The sequence below is a fragment of the Equus asinus genome, chromosome 10, assembly GCF_041296235.1.
Source record: "Equus asinus isolate D_3611 breed Donkey chromosome 10, EquAss-T2T_v2, whole genome shotgun sequence".
Taxonomy (NCBI): Eukaryota; Metazoa; Chordata; class Mammalia; order Perissodactyla; family Equidae; genus Equus; species Equus asinus.
Window position 1 is genome coordinate 100,542,312 of NC_091799.1, and position 22,201 is coordinate 100,564,512.

At 45.3% G+C, this 22,201-nt stretch overlaps 1 protein-coding gene across 2 annotated transcripts; it reads left to right on the top strand.

Moving 5' to 3' along the window:
* Window positions 1–52: 52 nt before the first annotated feature.
* ATPSCKMT (ATP synthase c subunit lysine N-methyltransferase) lies at window positions 53–16,400 on the top strand. Of its 2 annotated transcripts, none has more exons than XM_014866741.3 (5): window positions 53–186; window positions 6,006–6,295; window positions 8,068–8,205; window positions 9,492–9,542; window positions 16,145–16,400. In XM_014866741.3, exons 1-5 carry the CDS (start codon window positions 108–110, stop codon window positions 16,313–16,315), a joined length of 729 nt encoding a protein of 242 aa, XP_014722227.2. In that variant the 5' UTR covers window positions 53–107; the 3' UTR covers window positions 16,316–16,400. The 2 variants fall into 2 exon arrangements, with proteins under 2 accessions (XP_014722227.2, XP_070375975.1); XM_070519874.1 differs by having other exon boundaries at window positions 168–495.
* The last annotated feature ends 5,801 nt before the right edge of the window (window positions 16,401–22,201 follow it).

Below are 22,201 nucleotides of genomic sequence, written 5' to 3' on the forward strand. Positions count from 1 at the left end.
TTTCTTAAAGCTGTATAATTGAGGGTTTCTGGATAGTGGGTCCCACCGAGGAACTCATTTACCGAGAGCATCATTTTCTCCCTCCTTCCCGCTCCGGCTCCGGGAATATGGTAGAATCCACTTCCGGATTCCTCCTACCCCCCCCCCCCCCCCCCGCCGGAACTCTCGCGATGGAGCGAGGCGGAGGTGAGGCCGGCTGCGTACGGCGGGCTCTGCGGCCCTGGGCGCGGCGTGGGGCTCGCGCTCGGCCGGCGTCCTGCCGTCCGGCCCGTCTGTGTCGGGGGCGGGCGGGAGTGGGAGGTGCTGGCCGCTGCCCTGGCTCGGAGACCGTTGTTCGGGGCTCCGGCCGCCGCGCCCTCCGCCCCGCGGGGCTCCCGGTTGTCCAGTCTGCGGGTGGTGGCGCGGTGCGTTCGCTGGGACTTAGGGGTCCCGGACCTGGGAGCTGTTCTGAGGGCCTTGGGGTGAACGACTCAGTTCTGGGCACGATCTTAAGAGGTACGGGTGCTGGAGGCCCACTGTCTGGGTTGGAATCCTTGCTGCCACTTACTAGCTGGCTCTTCGGGAGGTGACATAACCTCTTGGTGGTGCAGTTTGCTTGTGTGCAAAAATGGTAGTTGTAACAATAGTATCGACCTCACATATCTGCCGTACGGATTCGGGAAGAACAGTGCCGGGCTCTTAGCAAGCTCGAAGTGTTTGCTGAAGAAATCTTCCTTTGGCGCAGATGGTCCAGTAATTTGCCCAAGGATATGCAGCCAGCCAATAAGAAGGAAAATTGCACAGCCTCGCCTAAGGGCCCCAGTCTGAAGCTCGGCATCGTGCTCCCTGGGAAAGCTTTTCCCGGCAACTCTTAATTAAATAGTGCCCGGTCGTCTAAAACCCTTCTTTAGAGCACTGATGATGGCCTAGTATTTTGCAGGCTTGGATTTATTATAGGTTTCCAGCCTTCCTGCACCCCAGCGACCATAGAACAAGGACTTACCCTGTAGGTACCTTCCCCGGCCTTTTTTAGATGCTCAAATGTTGAGACGAATGCATGGGTTGTAACATTTGACCCCGGCCTGAAAGTCAAGAACTGGCTTTGTCACTGGATGGTTGGTGATCATGTAACCTCTCCCGATGCTTGGCCCGCTTCCTCTCTAGACTTCGAGAGATGCTCCAAGGACATTTTACGTTTTGGAGTCAGGTCTCAATTCACTTTAGCCGGGCTATTTCAGTGTTTCCTTATTCAAAATGGCGAATTCTGCAGTCCCTTTGGCTCATTAGATTGTTGTGGAGTATAGGAAATGTCTAATGATATCCTCTACACAGTTTATTTCTTGTCAAAACCGGGGGGGGGGGAGTTTTTCATAATATCAACAGGTGCTGTATATCAAAAGGACATAAATGACATTAGACCAGTACCAGAAAGGCCTCTTAAGGGACCAAAAAATATATGTGTGCATCTGCAAGTAGACAATGAACAGCCCTTAAATGTTGTAACATTCACATATAAACCCCACTTTAAGCACATGTGGCAGGTCACAATTCCAAACAGGCCTATTCTTTCTTCCTGACCTTTTTCCTTTGTCTTGAACTTGGATAAGAACCCCCTGTACATTTTTGTACGTCTGTCACTGCCTCTAGCTTTAGCTGATCTAAATCTGTCACTGCAAATTGACATTTTCAACCATTCTCAGAAGTTAGGGGGCTGGCCCGGTGGCATAGTGGTTAAGTTTGCGTGCTCCGCTTCGGCGGCCTGGGGTTCACAGGTTCAGATCCCCGGCACTGACGTAGCACTGCTTGTCAAGCCACGCTGTGGCCGCATTCCACATGAAATAGAGGAAGGTTGGCACAGATGTTAGCTCAGCGACAATCTTCCTCACAGGAAAAAAAAAAGTAACTGAGCAAGCCTGGACACAACAGAAGTTCACCTCTTTGGATCTTTTATTTTCAAGGACTGATTCCCTCCAAGAGCCCAACAAAAATAGCCAATGGCCACCACAGCTCTCCTCAAATGGAATGCTGCGATATTCGAAAGAGCATGTCTGACAGAAATCTTATGTCATTTATTTATATCATAGTAGATAGTCTTAGGAATCCAACACATTACATCCAAAGGATTAGAAATTTATAGAAATAGTCTTGACTTTAGTTTTTGGTTTTTTTTTTTAAAGATTGGCACCTGAGCCATCAACTGTTGCCAACCTTTTTTTTTTTTTCTTGCTATGTCTCCCCAAACCCCACCTCCCTTACATAGTTGTATATCTTAATTGCAGATCCTTCTAGTTGTGGCATGTTTGGTTTTAGTTTTGAATCTTTAGGGACTGGTTTTCACTGATAAAAATCCATACATTTTTTATTGAACAGAGGTAACAATATAGTCATGTAATCGGTTTACATAGTAACATCTCCAAAAGCTCATACAAATTTTTGTGAAGATGAAAGACTTGCAGGTGTAAAAACTTGAGACAGAGAATTCAGTGATTCATCAAGGGACACCCTGCTGCTGGTGTTACCTTTCTTAAAAACACAAATATTGTAGTGACTTTGCTCAAAAAGTTTCATCCCCAGTGCCGCAAGAAGAAAATACACATTTCGCCCGGCATCTGGGCCTCCCCTGCCTTCCTGCTGTGCCTCCCACTCTGTGCTCTGCAGGTGCTTTCCCCACCTTCCAGGCCTTGGTTCCAGGGCGTCCTTTTGAGAACGCCCTTTCCCAGCGCCCTCGTGGCCAGCTTGAGTTCTGTCTCTGTCCGTCAGCACCTTCCCGGGTCCATCCTTGGGATGAGTCTTTCCTCCTCCTCCCATCTTCCCAGTGTTTTGTACACATTGAGCCTTTCTCACAACCTGCCTTGTCACTGTCTCAACTGGACCCCACCGCTCATGTAAGCTGGATGGGGTCATTGGAGACCAGGAGCTCTTTATTATACCTTTTGCTGGGTAAATTGAGAGTAGATGTCTATACAGGTGAAGTAGAATTTGGATTGTCTGACTCGTGTTTGTCTCATCAACTGCCTGCTGGCTTATGCTGACTAGAGAAACTGTCCATCAACAGGCAAATGGATAAACCGAGTATAGTATATCTGTACAATGGAATATTTGACCATAAAAAGGAGCAATTACTGATACATGGTATAAGGTGGATGACTCTTAAAAACATTATGCTAAGTGAAAGAAGGCAGTCACAAAAAACCCACATACTATGTAATTCTGCTCATGAAAGTCCAGACTAGGGAGCTCTGTAGAGACAGAAAATAGGTTAGTGGTTGCCTGGGACTAGGGGTGAGGGGGAACATGAAGGGGGATGATGGCTAAAGGATTAGGGCTTTCTTCTTGAGGTAATGGCAAAGTCCTAAATTTGGCTTTGGTGATGGTTTCACATATCTATAAATAAACTAAAAACCTTTGAATTGTACTCATTAAATGGGCAAATTGTATGGTATGTAAATTACTTCTCAGTAGAGGTGTTAAGAATTGTTGAGCCCCACCCCATGATAGTATCGAGAATAACCGTGCAGCTAACAGGCATCACTCACTCCCTCAGGCCGGTGCTAAGGGCTTCATCTGCATTACTTACTTAACTGTCCCAGTAACTATGAGGATAGTAGTATTTCTCAGTCTTACAGGTGAGGCAACCGAGCCTTAGCCACAACTTACCGTATGTTACACAACTAGTTAGGTGCTGAGGCTGTGTTACTCAAACCCCTGACGCCTGTACTGTGCACCTGGAGCGCCTGCAGGATAAGTTTACACCAGGCGTGCCGGGCGTGCCTTGACTTTCACAAAAACAGTCAAATGCATGATTACTACTGTAGCGTGTAAGTTTCTCCATAGGATACTGGAAAGCATGAATGAAAAGGTGTTTAAAACTCTGGATTTCTCTCAAACACCATCACCGTCCCAAACTTTACTTTTAGGTGACCTCCATCCCTAGCATCAGCAGTAGACTTTTTGTTGTTTCTGGGTTGGTTTTCCACAGTTTTAAAACTCACTTCAGGGACCTCAGGCATCGAGAACAAAGCCGTACTGAGTGGGAGGTACTGGTGGTTGGTCTGCTGCCCTGGAGCAGTGACTCATTGCGGTGGGCCAGCTTTGGTGGGTCCTGTGTTCACATTTGTACCTCACCAAAGTTGTAGCGGATGACCACATTTCATGGGTATAGTAGCTGGGAATAATGACTCCCCCCCCCCCCCCAAATGTGTCCACATCCTATCCACCACTGGAACCTGGCAGTATGTTGCATGAGAGACCTTGCAGATGGGATGACGTTAAGGACTGGGAGATGGGGAGATTATCCTGGCTTGTCTGGTGGGCCCAATGTAATCACTAGGAAAGGATTCCTTTCCTATAAAGGAAAGAGAGAGGCAGGGGTGTCAGAGGAGGGGTCGTGGTGGAAGCAGAGATGGGAGTGATGTGGAGCTACTAGCCAAGGAATGCAGGCAGCCTCTAGAAGCAGGAAAAGGTGAGCATCCATCCCACCCAAGAGCTTCCAGAAGGAGCGCAGCTCTCCCAGCCCAGTTCAGACCTCTGACCTCTAGAACTGTATGATAAGTGTGGGTGCTTTTAACCCACTAAGTTTCTGGTAATTTCTACAGCAGCAACAGGAAACTCATGCAATGGGCCTTTCGAACAGCTCACAGTACTGAAACTATGAACATTAATGTCTTCGAGTGACAAGAATCTGTTGTCCTCTCTCTCACCCTCCTTTTCCCTCGGATTCCTGTGTTTTTGCTCTTAGCTTGTCAGCCAGACCATGAGCTGCTTCGGGGCAGGATGGTCACGGTCCTGTGGGGTTCAAGTGCTGGGCGCTGTTCTCAGTGCTTTACCCGTATCCACTGGTTTCATTCTCACGACAACCCATGATCCCCACTTTACAGACGAGGACACTGAGGTTCAGAGAGGTGAAGGGTCACACTTCAAGGAACAGAGCTGGGGTCCTGACCTCGGCAGGCTCCAGAGGAGTCCTGTTCTTACCTGCAGTGCAGTGCTCATCATTAATCAATTTCAGAATTAATTTCAAATCAATTTCAATCTGAAAAAAACCTTGAGATCCTGTTAGGAATCCATTTTATTGGGGCAAGCCCTATGGCCTAGTGGTTAAGTTTGGTGCACTCTGCTTCGGTGGCCTGGGTTTGCGGGTTTGGATCCCATCAAGCCATGCTGTGGTGGTGACCCACATACAAAATAGGGGAAGTTTGGCACAGATGTTAGCTCACGGCTAATGTTTCTCAAGCATAAAAAGAGGAAGATTGGCAACAGATGTTATCTCAGGACAAATCTTCCTCAGCAAAAAAAAAAAAAAAAAAGAAAAATGAATACATTTTAAAAGATAAAACTCAGGAAGAGGATATTTAAGGTAACGTTCATTTCTCTGTAATGAGTGATTGGAGTGTGCTTTAATCCATACTCGTGATAGCACTGAAGTGATTATTTATTTTTTGTTCTTTTTGGGTCTGCTTTAAAAATCTCTTTATTACCATGATCATTTAAGATTTTTAATAAAATCTGAGTTTTGTCTTCTCTATTATTTCAAAATTGTATTTGTGCAACTGGATTATAAGTGCCTGACCAATTTTGATGTGGGGTACTTTCATCCTATTTGAAATAGGGTAGTAATTAGACATTTTCTTGCTCGTTTGTTTATGAGGCTTTGTTTTGAACCATAAAAATATGGAGTGTGGTTAGCATTCATATAAGTGGATATTGAATTCATTAAATGCCAAATCGGTTTGAGTACATTGTTTTCTAAGGATAACTCCTAGAGACACATGCACATGAAAAAAATATGTTAGAAAAGATTTTAGTCTTTCGTTAGTATCAAATAATTTTCTCTAAAACACTTTAATTTAGTTGATGGAATTTAGAACTCACTGTGGAATCCTACATTTGTAATTTAGATGGTATTCAGCTAAATTATCCTTCTTTAAAAGGCATGAGTTTATTCGTCAGTAGGAATTGCAGGAAACAATACTACCTTGCATTTCAGCTTTGGTGCCACGTGTCTTCTCTGCTTGCTCTTGGTCCAGGTGCGCCCCCAGAAACACTTAGAGAAGAAGGCCAGTTGGGATGTGTGCCGCCTCCAGGTCTTGAAGCCAGCCGTGTGAAGAAGAACAGTTGGGGGTTCTTATTTACCGGGATCGTTGGTGGGACGCTGGTGGCCGTGTATGCCGTGGCCACGCCCTTTATAACACCAGCCCTCCGAAGAATTTGTTTGCCTTTTGTTCCCGCAACTACAAAGCAGATCGAAAATGTTGTGAAAATGTTGCGAGGCAGAAGAGGATCCGTGGTAGACGTCGGCAGCGGTGACGGACGGATTGTGAGTTAGGTTCAGACAGTTTTAAGGTTTGGAACCAGGAACGTTAAAGTTTCTGTTTCACATTTCTTATGAGGCTTATGCAAAGACTTGCTAAGTCTGGCTGTTTAATAAAGTAGTCATTTAATTTTGTGTTTGGGTGAACTGTCAAACCCTCCAGCATGAATTTGGAATTTATTTTTCTCAGATTTAATTTTTTCTAAAAGGAGAAAGTGCTCTGCAGATATGCCAGATAAAAAGGAACAATTAATTGGTAATTATGAAATTGTCCGTTAAAAAAACTGGCCCAGGGGGCTGGCCTGGTGGCATAGTGGTTAAGTTCGTGGTCTCTGCTCTGGCACCCCAAGGTTCTCAGGCTCGGATCCTGGGTGTGGACCTACACACTGCTCATCAAGCCGCACTAGAGCGGAGTCCCACATACAAAACAGAGGCAGATGGGCACGGATGTTAGCTCAGGGACAATCTTCCTCATCAAACAACAACAAACAAACAAAAACCCGACTTGGGCCAATAGAGGTGGCATATCCAGAAGAAACATGTTAAATTGTGGAGTTTAACTATTTTACATTTTTGCACCATAAATATTTGCTTCTATGTTTATCCATGTTTATCTATGGATAATAATTCCTGTGGGGTAATGTACAGTTAAAATAGGGAAGAACCAGTACATTAACCTCAGACTTTTAGTGACCTCAGCTCACTTCGACCCCAGCTGGGAGCCTGTAAGTAAAGACTTGGGGCCCCTGACTGGCCAACGGGTGTCCCAGAGCACGTTCCTCCCTGGGCGAGGTGGCACCATCCTTAGGCCTCCACCCCGATGATGAGCTGAAAAGTGAGGATAGGGGTAGTGAAGGCTAGTGTTCCGGAGGCCAGTAGGGCCATGACACCCTTACCAGCCCCTGCAATTTCATAATGGTGACCAGAACTATCAGGAAGAGCTTAAACAATCACTTGCTTTGTTTGTAAGAAATCAGAAAATGTATATATTTATCAGGAGGAAGTTTCTAAATCCAGGTTTGAATGCTTTACAGACCTCAATGGTATCTTTATGGTTTCTTAGAAAATGGCTTCCTTCTTAAAGGGGCGACACTATGGTTACTCGGGAAATTACTGGAGGTGTGACAGCTCCTTCAGGGGTGCTCCCTTGGAGAGTGATGGCAAGACAGAAGGAGCAGAGAGACCCCAGGACCAGCCCTCGTCCCTCTCACCTGACGGAGGCTGGTGGCATTCTGCAGTTGATTTATAGGGGCTGGTTCCATTTTACTTTCACCTGTTTTCAATTTTGAGTGAACCATCTTTAAATATTAAGGAAATATGTAATTAATTGCAGGGTCGTCTGTGACAGGTTTTTTTTATTGCGCATTACAGCTGGTTCACAAAACATCCTCTCAGGCCCATTCATTTCGCCCGCTGCTGTGCTATCACTGATGGAGACAGACGGCAGGTTTTCAGCCAGTTTTTGTCAGAACCAACAAGGATTGGCCAATCCAGAATTGACTATACAGTTGTACAAAGCAAACCTGGCTCTCAGTTCTGATACTCAGGGTGAAATCTTTGACAGAAACGAGAAAACTGAGTTTAAATGGGCTGGTGTTATCCTGTCCACAAAGCTACATAGCTCTAGAGATCCATCTTTAATGGTGTCTTGAACAAAGGAGTGTTTCTGCTTGGATGTGTTAGGATTATAGCTCATAAGTAGGCAATATTCATATAATTTGACCATGTTAGTGGATGTTTTTCTTCTTCTTTTGAATAAATACGGCCCCTTTCCACAGGTGATCGCGGCTGCAAAGGAAGGATTCGCGGCTGCTGGTTATGAATTGAACCCGTGGCTAGTCTGGTACTCCAGATACCGCGCTTGGCGAGAGGGGGTGCAGGGCTCGGCCAAGTTTTATATTTCAGACTTGTGGAAGGTATGAAGGCAGCCCATGGTCCTGGAAAAGTCCAGCCAGAAACTTTATAATTCATAAGGAGTATGACTGAAAGCTGAAGAATGTATTAAAAAGAAAAATACTTAAAATACAAGTATATATTTCAGCATAACGAAATGTGAACACCATTTAAACTGATGAATTTAACAGATTGTGCCCCTACTTTAGAGTAGAAGCTAAGGTTTATGACATCATAGGTCATGTGAATTCTAAGAATTTATTTACTCAAATTCTCACTTTTTATTTATTATGACATAATATTTATCGTTATGAAATGGTTATTTTATTTCTTGTGAAATTGTCTCATTTGGAATCTAACAAATTGTAATTTGGCATTAACTTGTTAATGTCATTCTTGGTAAGCAGTAGACTTTTCTCTGTGTGTGTGTACATCTGTGTGCATGGACGTGTGTTCAGAGAGAGGCAGAGACAACTGCAAGAGAACAGAGTCCACCGACCATGCTATCATGGTTCCCTCTGGTCTTCATAAAGTACCAGATCCTTCCAGGTTTATTTGTCCTCTAAAAAATGCCCTGTAATTTTGCTTTAGGAATGCTCCGTAAAATGTTCTTTCTTAAATAAGAATTTCCCACTGTGATACTGTCATCAGTGGCTAATGAAAATTCACTTGAGTTTTGCTTGCATTGTTTTTTATTCCATATATGCATAAATGCTCTCTCAATAGAGTAAATAAGAGTTTTATAGGGCAATAAGAATTTTGACTGGCAAAGCACTTTTCCCCCTAGTTTTTAAACTAAGGACCATTTCATTGCGTTTTTTACTTAGTATTTTAAAGGAGAAGAGGGGAACTAGAATTTTAAGGATTGTTCAACATAAAAAAACAGGTGGTTGTGAAATCCCCTGAGCTCTTGCTAAGCTGGTTTGGTGTATATGGAGTTGAGGAGAAAGTGTGTGGACCAGGGGCACAGATGGCCCAGGCCCAACTGGCTCGACCACCAGCTGGCTGGTCATTGGACGAGTCACTGGCCGTTCTGACAGATGACCCCTGGGGTGGGCCCTGTGTGGACTCTCTGTGAGGATGAGATGACATGGCTTTTGGGGAAGCATTTGGAAAACTAATGGACTGAAGTAACACCACTGAAAGCGTGAACATGGTATTCTTTTCCTTGTGAAACTTACAGAGGTCCCCTCTTTGTGAATACCTACTATTTGGCGAAGTTGAAAATTGCTACTCATTTTGAAACTAGAGTTGAGCTTGATGTTTGACTTTTAAAATCAATCTGTGAATCGTTCCCCCCCTTCTTTAGGTTTCTTTTTCGCAGTACTCCAACGTTGTTATCTTTGGCGTGCCTCAGATGGTGAGTACGCACCCTCCCCTCCCCTGTTGGTTGGTTTTGGGATGTGTGGGTTGTCCTTCAGCTCTGGCAGGCCCCTCGCTGTGGCCTTCTGGAGATCTGAGGGACCGCTGGATTTTAGTTGATTGGTTTAATGAAATACTTCAGGGCCTTGAAAGTTTAATCATAAAAGATTCAGTCATATTTTAAAACTTGTGCTTCAGATGAAAATCTCAGTTATCTACCCAAGCCCTAAAAATTCTGGTCTGCAAACTGCCTTCTGAGCTCCCGGTGTCTCATGTGGTTGGGGTGTTCACGGTTGCTCACGCACGTCCGACTGAAACCACTTGGGAAAGTTAATGGGATGTTCCCTTTGCGTGGGTCATCCCTTCAGTTGTGCACTGATTTGATTTTCACGGTGGATGAATGTTGACTACTTGCAGTTGACCTCAGTTGACTGACTTGTGTGGAACTTTGTTTATGTACTTTCAAAGTGAAAATGCTGCAGCATCCTACTGATAATGGTCCTTCCTGAATTTAGCCTTTGGAAAGACCATCAGAATGGGATGCTTTTATTGTTATTGTTGGTTTACAGACCATAGAAAGAAATCCCTTTTCACTTTTTAAAGTCTGGAACTGTAGCCATAATAATCTTGGCAAAATTGGATGTTTGCTGAAATGCCACTATATATAAGCAGTATGGTTTTTAATTAAAAAAAAGGAAATTTACTTTTTTGTTGTTTTGTTTTCTTATTCATGCCTTAAGTTTTGTATGAGATGTTTCAACGCTTGATAAATTTATTCTTACTTTTAGGACCTTTAGTGCAATACCATTTTCCTTCTTTTTTTTTGTTAAGTCAATTTAGAAATGCTTTTGTTAGATATTCTTGAAAGTGACAGGATTATATGTGTTCGTAATTCTCAGGAAACCTAAAATTAAGATGAAACCTGGATGTCTAGGCTTTTGTTGTAGAAATGGTTAGAGGAAGAAAGACATAATCCCTGGTCATTTAAAAAACTATTTGGGATCATAGAATTGCTGTGGAATTTGATGGTTTTTATTACTTATTATGATGTTTGGATTTTCCTTCAGAATAATTAGCATTTTGGGGCAAATAGCTTTAATTTGAAATCCATGCTTAATAAAAATAGAGAGTTGCTATTTGTTGGGACTTCCAGGCTGTCTTGGGAGGCCCCGTGATGGGCTTACATAGCCACAGCAGCTGTGTCCCAGCAGGGGGCAGCAGTGGCCTGTGGTGGTCACTGTCACCAGGTGGCCTGTGGGATCCAGCTCCCGCGCTTCATCATCCTGTGTGAAGTACAGTCAGTTTTTGGAGCTGTTCGCTCAGGGGGAATAAGAGTCCTATTGTTTTGATGAATGTTTTTGCAATTATTGTCCATTCTTCTGTACACAGAGAATTCTTTTTTTTTTTAGAGAAATCTAAAGTAAGAAAGTTGTAGCATTTCACTGTTCCCAAGAAAAAGGAGAGCAGCTGGAATACACACAGCAGTTCCCTGAAATAAGAGGGATTCAGCCAACTACAGTTTCCCACGCAGGTGGATTGATGAGGGGTGCAGGGGACCCACATGGCTTCGGTTGGGGCGGAAGGCCCAGTTTCACATGTGAAGGGCCCCACTTTCTGCCCTCATCAACCTTCGCCTGTGTGGAGGTAGTGGAGGGGGAGTGCGGCCCGCGTGTCGGGAGGCCAGGTCTGCCTGCGAGGAGCCCTGGAAACCCTTTTACTGGTCGCCTGGTCGTGTGATCTAGTGAAATGCTTTTCCCTTCCCTGAGGTGGCTCAGCAAAGCCAGTGCGGCAGGAGGGTTTCCTGTGGCCGCTGAAGGACACGTGGTCATGAGAGCGCCGTGGTGGGGGGCAGGGCTTGGGGAACTTCAGAGGGTTAGAACTCCTCCCCCTGCTTCTGATACCAGACTGGTTAGTCCTAACAGCCCTTCACAGTTGTAGCTGGAAATCAGAGGTATCCCAGCCTTTCAGCACCGGTTGCATGTAACTTAACAGGAATGAGGAATCCCACGTGGACCTGGGAAATCAGCACCAGGGCTGCAAATAGCACCTTTAACACCAGCCTATGCACCAAGAACATCTTTTCAAAATGTGGAACAGATCAATGTGTTCTTGTTTAAAACCCTTCTGTGGCTTCTTGCTGCAAAGATGAGGCCCAAATACTCCTCATGGCTGGAGGCCTGCAGTGGAGTGGCCCCTGCTTCCCGCAGCTCTCTGTGCCAGCTCTCTGGCCTTCTCTGGGCCCTGGACGTCACTGTGTGTGTGCTATGTCCTTCCCTCCAACTTCGGTCCCCCCAGCTCTGTGCCTGGTAAGTGGACACCTACTGACCACTCATGGGTCAGCTTTGTGACACAGGTCTGAGAGAGGACCAATTTCCGCCCAATAAGATGAGTTTCAGTGCCCTCTATTTTCCACTCCCCTCTCCCTAGACGAGTTATTGTATGTTTCTGTGGGTGATGGCTTTGGCAGTGCTGGCCGTGTACATTGCTCTGTAAGCTGAAGAACCAGGGCTGGCCTGCCTTCTTTGCTGCCAGACCTCCAGCCCAGCAGCACCCAGCACAGAGTGATCACTCACAGAATGTTTGTTAAATGGATGAATGAATATGGTATAACGTACCCATTAAGTACACTTTTCCTAGCGGCTATTAAATTTTACAACTTAAGACAATGACTAGTTTTAGTTACGAATCCTGTTATGAATTAATGAACAAAAATATTGCCATCATGTACTGATAAAGAAAAATGATTCATGACTGAATCATTTATCCTTCATTCATTCATTTGACAAGTATTTATTGAGGGCCCACTAGGTGCCAGACTCTATTCTAGCCACTTGGGGTACTTTGGTGAATAAAAAGGAAAAACATCCCTGCCCCAAGGTGCTTATGTGCTAATGGGGAGAGCAGATGTTAAAGGAGATACTTATATTAAATAGATCATACAATACAAGGGGATAAGTGCCAGGGGGCAAAGTAAAGCAAGAGAGGGATGGGGCAGAGACAGTGTCCCTGAGAAAGGGACTTGTGGCAGCGAGGGAGGGAGCTGTGCGGTGGTGTTGGGAAGAGCAAGCATGTTCCAGGCTGAGCAGCCAGTGTGAAGGTGCTGAGGGGGTGTGCCTGTTAGGTTCCAGGAGCAGCAAGGAGGTGGATCTGGCAGGAGTGGGGTGAGTGAGGGGAGAAGGGGAGAGGTGAGGTCGGAGAAGAAATAGGGACTGGGATGGGAAGGACACTGTGCCCTTGTAAGGCGGGAGCCATTGCAGGTTTGAGCAGAGGAGTGGAGGAGCTTGCTGCGTGGACAAGGACGGACATGGGTAGAAGCCAGGAGGCAGGTTATGAGCTCTAGCAGGCATCCAGGCCATAGGTGTGATAGATTTCCACCAGGGTGGAGAGGCTGGTGAGAAGTGGTCAAATTTTGGATGCATCGTGAAGACAGAACCAGCCGCAGATCCATTGTGGGCATGAGAGAAAGAGACAGGCCAAGGGCCCTCCCAGGTTTTTGGCCTGAGCAACTGGAAGTTTGGAGTTGCCATTACTGAACTGGGGAAGATCAGGAATTCCGAGTGGCATGTGAAGTCCGAGACACGTGTGGAGGTGTCACATTGGCAGTCGTGGGTAGAGGGAGTCTGGGGCTCAGGGGAAGGGCAGGCTGGAGATTAGGTTGGTTGGGCTCTGATGCAGCAGAAATTGAAGCTGACCAGTGCTGAGATCACCCAGGAAGGAGGTGCAGCCTTCCAGGGCCTGAGCCCTGGCGTCTAACGATGAGGGGACCCTGCAAAGGAGAGGAGGAGTTGGGGAGGAGGAAAGCTGGGTGGGGGAGCGGGGGCCCCAGGTGCAGATGGGGGTGGGTGGGGCAGTAGGTGTTACCCCAGAAGCCAGGTGAAGCCCGTGTTTCAGGGAAGAGAGTGATCCAGGGGCGCAAAGCTACTGGGGCTTAGCTCGTTTGTCTTACGCCTCTGAGCTGGTTTCAACTTATGTTTAAAGTTTTGAAGATGTAATTAGAATATGATGAGTTTGTGTCACTTTGAAACCTATAATTGTATGAATAACTTTGAATTCCATTAAACAGACATGACACATCACTGCTTCTCTTTGTGTATGATATCAAGACCCAAGTTCATTGAATATTTATGTATAATTTAGTCAGTTAATTTCTTATGATTTAAATAGCTCCTTTCATTTGTAGGTTTATCTTGACTTAGCATGTGACAGTCATTTGGAAATAAAAGAAACTGTGAAGGAGAAAAGAATAATGATAATATGAATAAGTTGACAATTATCCTTTTTATGAACAAAATTACCATAAGAAACCTCTGATATTTTGGAAAAACACGTATTGTCTCATTCTTTGCTTATTCAATTTTTCCCTCAAGGAACAAAACTTTCTTTTTTGAAAACTAATCTTTTACTGGCCGTTAAAAGAAAGGAAATATTTCATCCTTAATGGAATTCATTCTTTGTTATCTTAGTATTGATTATAATGAAGCATCAGAATTTTGGCTCACTCAAGCCATCGGTCCGTAGAGGAGTTTTTCCAAGCCACCTTTTAAAGATACGGGTCAGGAATAAAATCTTCCTAGAAGCACTGTTGATTTGTTCATCTTGATTTAATTGGTTACTTTTAAAGGGAGTAGTATCATTTCCCACTCAGAGAAACCAGGAATGTTTGAGAAATAGCTGATCTCAGGGCTGAGGAAGGGAAGATACAAAAGCCTGGAGGGAGCGTTTTGTTGAGCCTGGATCTCAGGAAGTGCTCAGAATATTTGAAGGGGGGGTGTCCAAAGGAGAGAGAAGCCAGTTTGAGGAGGCTCCCAGTAGATGCACTGGGACAATCTGAGCATTAGAATAAACGAGGACAATAGTGGATTCTAACCCACTGAATGGAATAAGAGTCTGGGAGTTCACAGTATGTGATGGAGAGAGAGAGAGAAGGGGAAGCTCTTCCTGGCAGTAGAATGCTGACTCTTAATCCGGAAGGGGTGATGGAATTAGCAAAGCACCACTTTGCAACCATTATAGTGAAAATTGACTTGGCCCAGAATCGTTAAGAATGCTCACTCTAGTACAGTTTGGTGAGTAGCAGGATATTTACATCTCAAGGTGTCTGCCCACAAAGTACTCATTCACTCTGAAGGGAAAATAGTACCTACACTGTGGAGACACCAGATACCATCTTAACCGAGTGGTGAACATCACCCTCGAAGCAGGAGGACCCCGTGGGCATCTGACTATGGAGCCTCGGGACGTTCACAGCCCCACTTATGAGGCATTGCTGCACACGCACACACTGAGTCATCACAAGCAGACATCTGGGGACCCCAGGGTGAGGGCCAGTGGTGAGATAACTGGCCTGTGTTCTTAAAGGATGTTACCGTCAGGAGAGGCAAAGACAGATGGAGGAACTGTTCCAGGTTACAGCAGACCAAGGAAGCATTGCAGCTAAAGGCAGTATGGGATCCTGGACTCGGGGAAAAGGTTATAAAAGACGTTATTGGGACATCTGACCAAATTGGAATGGTATTGGAATTATTGTTATGAGAATACAATGTTAAATTTCATGAATTTGATAACTGAGCTGGGACTATTTCTTGGAAGACACAGAAGTATCAAGGAATAAAGGGGCATGTTGTATGCAACCTATTCTCAAATGGTTTAGAAAAAATGTTCACAGAGAGAGGAAGAGGGCAAACTGGATAAAGCAAATATGACAGACTTCAAAACTGGTGCAGCAAGTAAAGGGACACAGGGGATTTTGTTCTAGTCTTACAGCTTTTATATAAATTTGACATTATTTCCAAATATCAAAAGAAGAAAGTAGGAGGTGAAGGTGGTAATGTCATTTTAGGACCTGAAGATAAATATTTAATCGGTTGTTAATTTGCTGATGTAATTACAATGTCAATACGTTTAGCAAACAATAAAACTCTTTCTTCACAGGTAGATTGGTAATAAAAAGATATAGAAGTGGGAAATATGAGGATTTTACTTTTTATGTTGACTGTCAAGAAATTATCAGTATATTATAGATAAATTTTCTAAGAAGTATGAGATATTTCAAGTTGGTAGAATGAATATATTTTTTCATGGTCTAATTATACAATATTTCATTGAATCTAGATACTATTGATTTTAAGATGTACCATTGCTATTGAGAAAGAAAAAATATTGCCAATTAGTAATTCTAAGACAGTGTCAATTGCAAGGGGTATCCTGATTTCAGAGACGTTAAAAATGTGGGAAAATATGTGTTAAATAGTTGTGACAGGGTAGATTGAAATGTTTAGGTAGGTAAATAATTTAAAGCTGCTTGTCATTTTAATTACTGCCACATCATGGTTTTAGTCAGAAAACTGGAGCTCTATCATACACATTTAATAAAAATGACGTACTCTATAATTGATATTAGAAGACGTTCTCATAACTGTTGTTAATGTGACTTCTGTATTTTAATGGCTTGTTTGATAATGTATTTATGCCCTGAAGTGATCTTTTTTACAATTAGTAATTTTTACACACATTTTTTCAGGCACTGAAATACAGAGGACGTTAGGAAATCATTTCCTCGGACTCACCACTTGGTGAAATAATGACCGTTGTTCTCCACAGATGCTGCAGTTGGAGAAGAAACTGGAGCTCGAGCTCAAGGATAACGCTAGGGTCATTGCTTGCCGGTTCCCTTTCCCGCACTGGACCCCGGACCAGGTCACCGGCGAGGGGATAGACACCGTGTGGGCGTACGACATGAGCGCTTTCAGAGGGAGGGAGACGAGGCCCTGAAGGTCGATGCGTTTCCAGCTGGTCATTCAAATTAAACTGTATTATTATTTTTTATACATAAATTTTATTGAGAGTGTTTGCTGAAGTGTTGGTGGTCTTTGATTTTATAGAGACCTACAGCGATGTCTTCAGCAGACAGTATATTTTTCTTTGGTATGGAATGAGAAATTACTGTTACTTTCTGTGACTTTTGGAGGAAACAAACAAAAGTTAAGAACAGCAGGTAGATTTAAAATCCCCTTCTGTTATAATCTAAAAAAGGAGTGACTACCTTTTCATGCACTTAGATGTATGAAAATGTGAATAAGTGACGGTCATGTTGATGGGTGGGAAAAATGTCAACAGCTCTTCACATTGTAAAGAGTATGATTAAATGCCATAGATGAGAAGAAACACTTTTTAAAGAGAGTGTGTGTTAGTAAATGTTTGCAGTTTCCTAGAGCTTTATTCATACTTAAGATTTCTCTTTCTTTTCTGTACTTCCTGGCAAGATTGATTTGTTAAAGGACTTGGAGAGTCATTCATATTTTATAACGTATATTACGAATAATTTGTTCCAAGGCTAGTGGATTACTGTATTTTATTGAATGTAAGGGGTGTGTGTGTGTGTGTGTAAATGTGTGTGTATATACACACACATTTTGGCATTTCTGACATTGTGATGCACCTTCCAATGGATGGTGTTTTATACTGTAATTGGCAGCGTTGTCATCAGGATGTACTTGTACCTCACCCACCATTGATAGAATCTCAGATTTGATGGAACATGATACTCGGAGAAGATGCGTGAAGTACTGAGTAGTCGGTAATGATTTAATAATGGAGTAAACGATCGTGAGCTTCGGAGTCAGCCGGACCTGGGTTCAGATCTCCACTTGCTCCTCGGCGGGAGGCCTGGGACAAGTGGCTTCCCCTGTCGGAGCCTTGGTCTCCTGAATCCCTGTTGTTGGGATAATGATGCACTGGACAGGGGACTGAGGCACGTAGTCTTTGGTCTTTAAGTAGTATTTATTATTTTAAGCACTAAAGAAAAGCTATTCACAGAGCTTGCAGATGATTTCTGCTAGTCACTTCTTTATTTTATGAAAGCAGCCATTGACTTAATATTTCTCATTTATGAGAAGAGACTTGAGTGATTTAGATAAAGGCAAGTTAAGGAAAACCTTTGAATGTGAATTGACAAGCTTCATATATCTGAAAAATTGGTATTGAATGGTGGCTCGAATAATCCCTGTGTATCATAGGAAAGAGTTGAACTCCCAGTCTTCCCCTTCTGACTTAAATACCAAACTGTCTTCATGGAGGTTTGACAAAGTGAAATGGTTTGCATCTTTAACTAAACTGGTGAAAATATGATCAATTTGATAATTTTCATTTAAATGAGAAGCAACTGGGGACTCATTTGTTCATTCATTCAACAAATACTTACTGACTGTCTACTGTCTACATAGGGTGTGTTTCTGAGTCAGCGGTGGATAAATGTGCAAGGCCTGTAATCTTGTACAGTTTGTGTTCTAGAAGACAGAGAGAAACAAAAAGTGGGTGAGTGTTTGTGCGGGAAGTTCTCTGAAAGAAAAAAACAGTGTGACAGTATAGACAGCACCTGTGTGTGTCTGAGGTGAGGAATGGGTGCTGTGGACGTTTGTCAGGTTTTGGCTGCCACTATCTTTCTATTCTCCATAGCCCCTGATTTCCTCATGAAGAACGAATTCTCTCCCATGGTGTGCAGCTCTGGTGTCTTCCCCTCACTGTCACGTTGCACTCTCGCCAGCCCTGCGACGTGGGTCCCTTCACAGCTCCTCACAGGGAGGTGTGGGGTCAGAGGCAGGGCTTTGGGGAAACTAGGAGGTGTTCACTACTATTCCAGACGTGTTCCTGGTGGGTTTGCAGAGACATCAGACTATCCGCAGAATCATTTATGACTTGGTATTTTGGGGTTTCTCCTTTAGCCTTCCAAGAATGAGATGATGTTTGGTCCTCCAACCTCAGAGTAAAATGGGCTGTTTTGTAGAAGGGTTGTGATTCATGGAGTCTTCAAGAGCTTTCATTGATTTTTAAAATTGTGCTTTTTAAGTAAACTGTATAATAAGAATTTTCCTGTAGAGGTTATTATGGCCTCTCTGACTGGCTGGTTTGGTTTTTTATGAGTTACTAGGTTAAGGACATTGATCAAATTTACACAGGACGCGGCAGGGAATGAGAGCTACTATGTTTAATGTCAAAAGTAGGATTCAAACATGTCTGTGCAGATTGAAATCAGGGATAAGAGCTAACCTGATAAAATTTAAAGTTAAAGGAAAGCAAACAAGAGTAGAAATGCAGCTTACGGGTGATATAGCCTAACAGGAGCCACTGTGAACAGACCTGGAGGCGCCATCGACACTCGGGCACTGACTTGAGCACAGTTCCGTCTGAATGCATCTTTCTCCGCAGGCGTGGCCCTGGGATCACAGCCCTTGCAATCCCCAGGCTGGCCAGGTGGGCCTCCTCAGACCCTCGGCCAGTTCTGGCGTTCAGACTCCTTGAAATGCTTAGCTCCACCAAGTGCACATGAAACCAAGTCTAAAAGATTTAAGACATGCGGCTCTTCCAGATACTGTGTTCACCATTGCTGGGGGACGGCATACACCATGACAAGTTATAGCCAAACGGGATAGAAAAAAATGCAGATTCCTGACATTTAAATCATGCAGCTGGGTGCTACCCCTCTGTCAAAGTACTTTCCCTGATGGCCAGAGGTATAAAAGGCCTGCTGTGAAGAAATACACGTTCTCAAGTGCAGGAGCCCTCTAAGCTTATGCTGGAACGTGTATTTCCTAGATGAGCCCTTGCTGAGTGCATTCTGGGAAAGAATTCTAAGCCATTGCAGAGCTCACTACAGGAGCCTTCCTTAGTCTCCACAGATAGACAAGAAGCACATCCCTTAGTTGTGTGGTGTGTCTTGTCACCTATCGGGGCCATAGTGTGACTTGCTCTTTATCAAGATGTTGGTGTCACCTGGGCCATGGTGGAGTGTTCCTCACCTGGCCTGGGCAGCAAAGTTTGCAGGCCTCTGACCCAGGCCACCTGTCCTGGAGCAGGGGGTGCCAGTAGGCCAGCCCGTGCAGACACAGCTCAGTCCTATGCAACAGCCATCTCGCCTCTTCCTTGGTATCAGAAGCCCACTTCTTCAGGTGTCAGGCATTGATGTGTTCAGGGACAATGGGCGCTGCCTGTTGTCTGATCCCATCACCTGGGTGTCAGGGTGGGTAGTGGGCCGTGGGCATGTGATCCAGTTCCTGCTAATGAGGTTTGAGGGGACGTCTGCTGGCCTTTTGGGGAAAGGTTTTGTTGCTAACAGGAGATGCCTGAGGAGTGAGTATCCTTCCTGTCTTTGGACAGGCTGTATAAAGCAGTCATACCTGCAACCACCAGGGGAAAAAGTAAAGATGAAAGCCAAGATGCTGAGGCTGGCAGAGCAGGAAGATGGAACGACTTTGGGTCTTTGATGATGCCGCTGAGTTGCTGAACTGACCCAGAGCCTCCGACTTCAAGACATCTTGTTAGGTGAAGGAATAAACCCTTGTTGTTTTCAAGCTGTTTTTGCATGGGTGTTGTGTTATTTGCACCCTGGAGCAGCCTGACGGAGACAGGAGGGTGTAAGGCTGAATTGGGGTGAGAGGAGCCTGGCAGTGTGGAATGGCAGGCACCCTGAGCCCACTCTCCCCCCTCCGGAGAGCGCTAGAGGAGATAGCGCCTGCTGGCAAGGTCGGAAGGTGTGTCTGAAGCATGCGGGAGGGATGGAGAGCTCTCAGGGGCAGGGTGTCCCGCTCCCAGAGTGGTGTTTGGGGCATTGTACCAAGTCAACAGAGCTGTTAACTTCGACCCAGCCTTCACAGCCGACACAAATCATCCCAGGAAAGCATCCTGTTCTTGGGGACCTTGGCAGGGGCGAGTAACAGCAGAGCTCAGCCATATTCCTGCACCCAGGGAGTTTTATGGGGGGAGATGAGTCCTCAGGGTTAGACAGGCATTAGGAAAGGAAAGGAAGAAATCACTTCCAACTGCCCTTGACAAGTAGGGTTGCCAAGGAGAGGAAGTGTGTTATGGACGCGTTTGTCTCCTGCAAAACTCACTCGCTGAAATCCTAACCCTTAGTGTGATGGTTTTAGGAGGTGGGCCTTTGGGAGGTGATGAGGTCATGAGCGGGGAGCCCCCATGAATGGGATTAGTGCCCTCATAAAGAGACCCCAGAGAGCTGCCTCACCCCGTCTGCCATTTGAGGACACGGTGAGAAGATGGCCATCTATGAACCAACAAGCAGGTTCTCACCAGACACTGAATCTGCCAGCGCCTTGATCTTAGACTTCCCAGCCTCCAGAACTGTGAGAAGTAAATCCTTGCTATTTAGCCCCCCAGTCTGTGACGTTCTGTTATAGGAGCCTGAGCTGAGACAAGCTGGTGACTTAGAAGGGCCACGCCCTGCACTATGCGGACTTGTCCTGGTTCTGGCCTTCATTTCCTTAGCCCTCACAAGGGAAGGAAGTGGAAGGGAGCCAAGCTTCAAGGGGATTCTCCCCCGTGCCAGCTGGGAAGGGCAGGACACCATCCCTCTGACATAATGGTCATGCCTGGATGGCTGAGCAGCCTCCAGAAGTTGCATGGGGCCGCCCTCTGGGTGACCGCTGTGGGGGGCGGTTGGCATCATCCTCACACAGGGAGGCCTCCCCCAGAGGGGTCTTCCCTGTGCCCTCCACTCCTGACTCACATGGAGGATGCTTTTGGCACAGTTTTTCCCTAAACTAACATGGAGGATGTAAAAAACTAGAACTGGAAAAAGGGACAGAAGAACCTGTGTTGATAAGCAAAAATGAATTCTAGATGGTAAAGGGTCTTGAAAACATATCCTAAGAGGCACAGTTAAAGAGGTAGTGGATGCTTCCCCGGAGGGAGAGAAGGTTTAGAGGAAACAGGACAGACATTTTTCAGTATTTGAAAGGTTACCAAGCAGCAGAAGAAGGTGATAACGAGCACATCGGTGTGCCAGAGGTTTCCGTGCCCTGGGAATACCACGTTCTCATCTTCAAGGAGGAGGCGCCGTCTTCACTCCAAGGGGAGGTGTCGTCAACTTGCTCAATCACCACCCGACACAGGAGCACAGGGTCTTGCTACCCTCAGTTGCTTCCCTGCGATTAGATCTGTCCTGACTGCTCTGGGGGGTAAACTCGGGTCAATGAGTGGGTGCTAAAGGGACAGGAAGCTTAAGCTGGGTCTGAAGTACAGTCTTAATGAAGTCATTTGAAGTTAGAGTGCGTTGCCTCTGGACAGAGTGAGTTCCTCTCCCTGGAGACGCTGCGGCGGAGGCCGGGCGGCCACTTGGTGGGGATGTTGTAGAAGGGATGCGTCTGCAGCGGGCCCGGAGCCCCAACATGACCTGAAGCGACAGCGAGTGTTCCAGTCTGCAGGCCGCCTGCATCCGTTCGGCAGAGCTCCCTGGGTCTGTGAGGCGTCAAAGCAGTCTTCGGGCTGTTCACATGACCCCCACAAAATTCAGCACCCCCCAAACATGAGGAGGCTGCGGCCACTTTTAACTGGTATCTGTAAAACAAAGTAGTCGGGGAAGCTGATGAGTGAAGATAAGCTGTATCAGAGCTCCAGCGGGGAAGTGCGAATGCTCAGAGAAGGACGTGGGAGTCTATAAAACCCCAGAGGCTTAGCTAGAGAGGAGCCCCAAGTACTGATTAGCACCAACGGTCTGTTCTTGAAGCCCCTGGGAGAAATATTCACTAATGGGGCCTCATCGCCTTCTAAGTGACACCTCAAGGGAGCAGCCTTATGAGGACCCAAAGCTCCCTGACCCGTCTCCACTTGATTGCACCAGTATTAGGCATCTGAGCCAAAGACAGG

What these genes read in the sequence shown, in the direction of transcription:
- ATPSCKMT (XM_070519874.1), top strand. Translation starts at nt 171, where the DNA reads ATGGAGCGAGGCGGAGGTGAGGCCGGCTGCGTACGGCGGGCTCTGCGG. An exon ending in TCTGGGCACGATCTTAAGAG is followed by an intron (nt 496 to 6,005) that starts GTACGGGTGCTG and finishes CTCTTGGTCCAG; the next exon opens with GTGCGCCCCCAGAAACACTT. An exon ending in ATATTTCAGACTTGTGGAAG is followed by an intron (nt 8,206 to 9,491) that starts GTATGAAGGCAG and finishes CCCCTTCTTTAG; the next exon opens with GTTTCTTTTTCGCAGTACTC.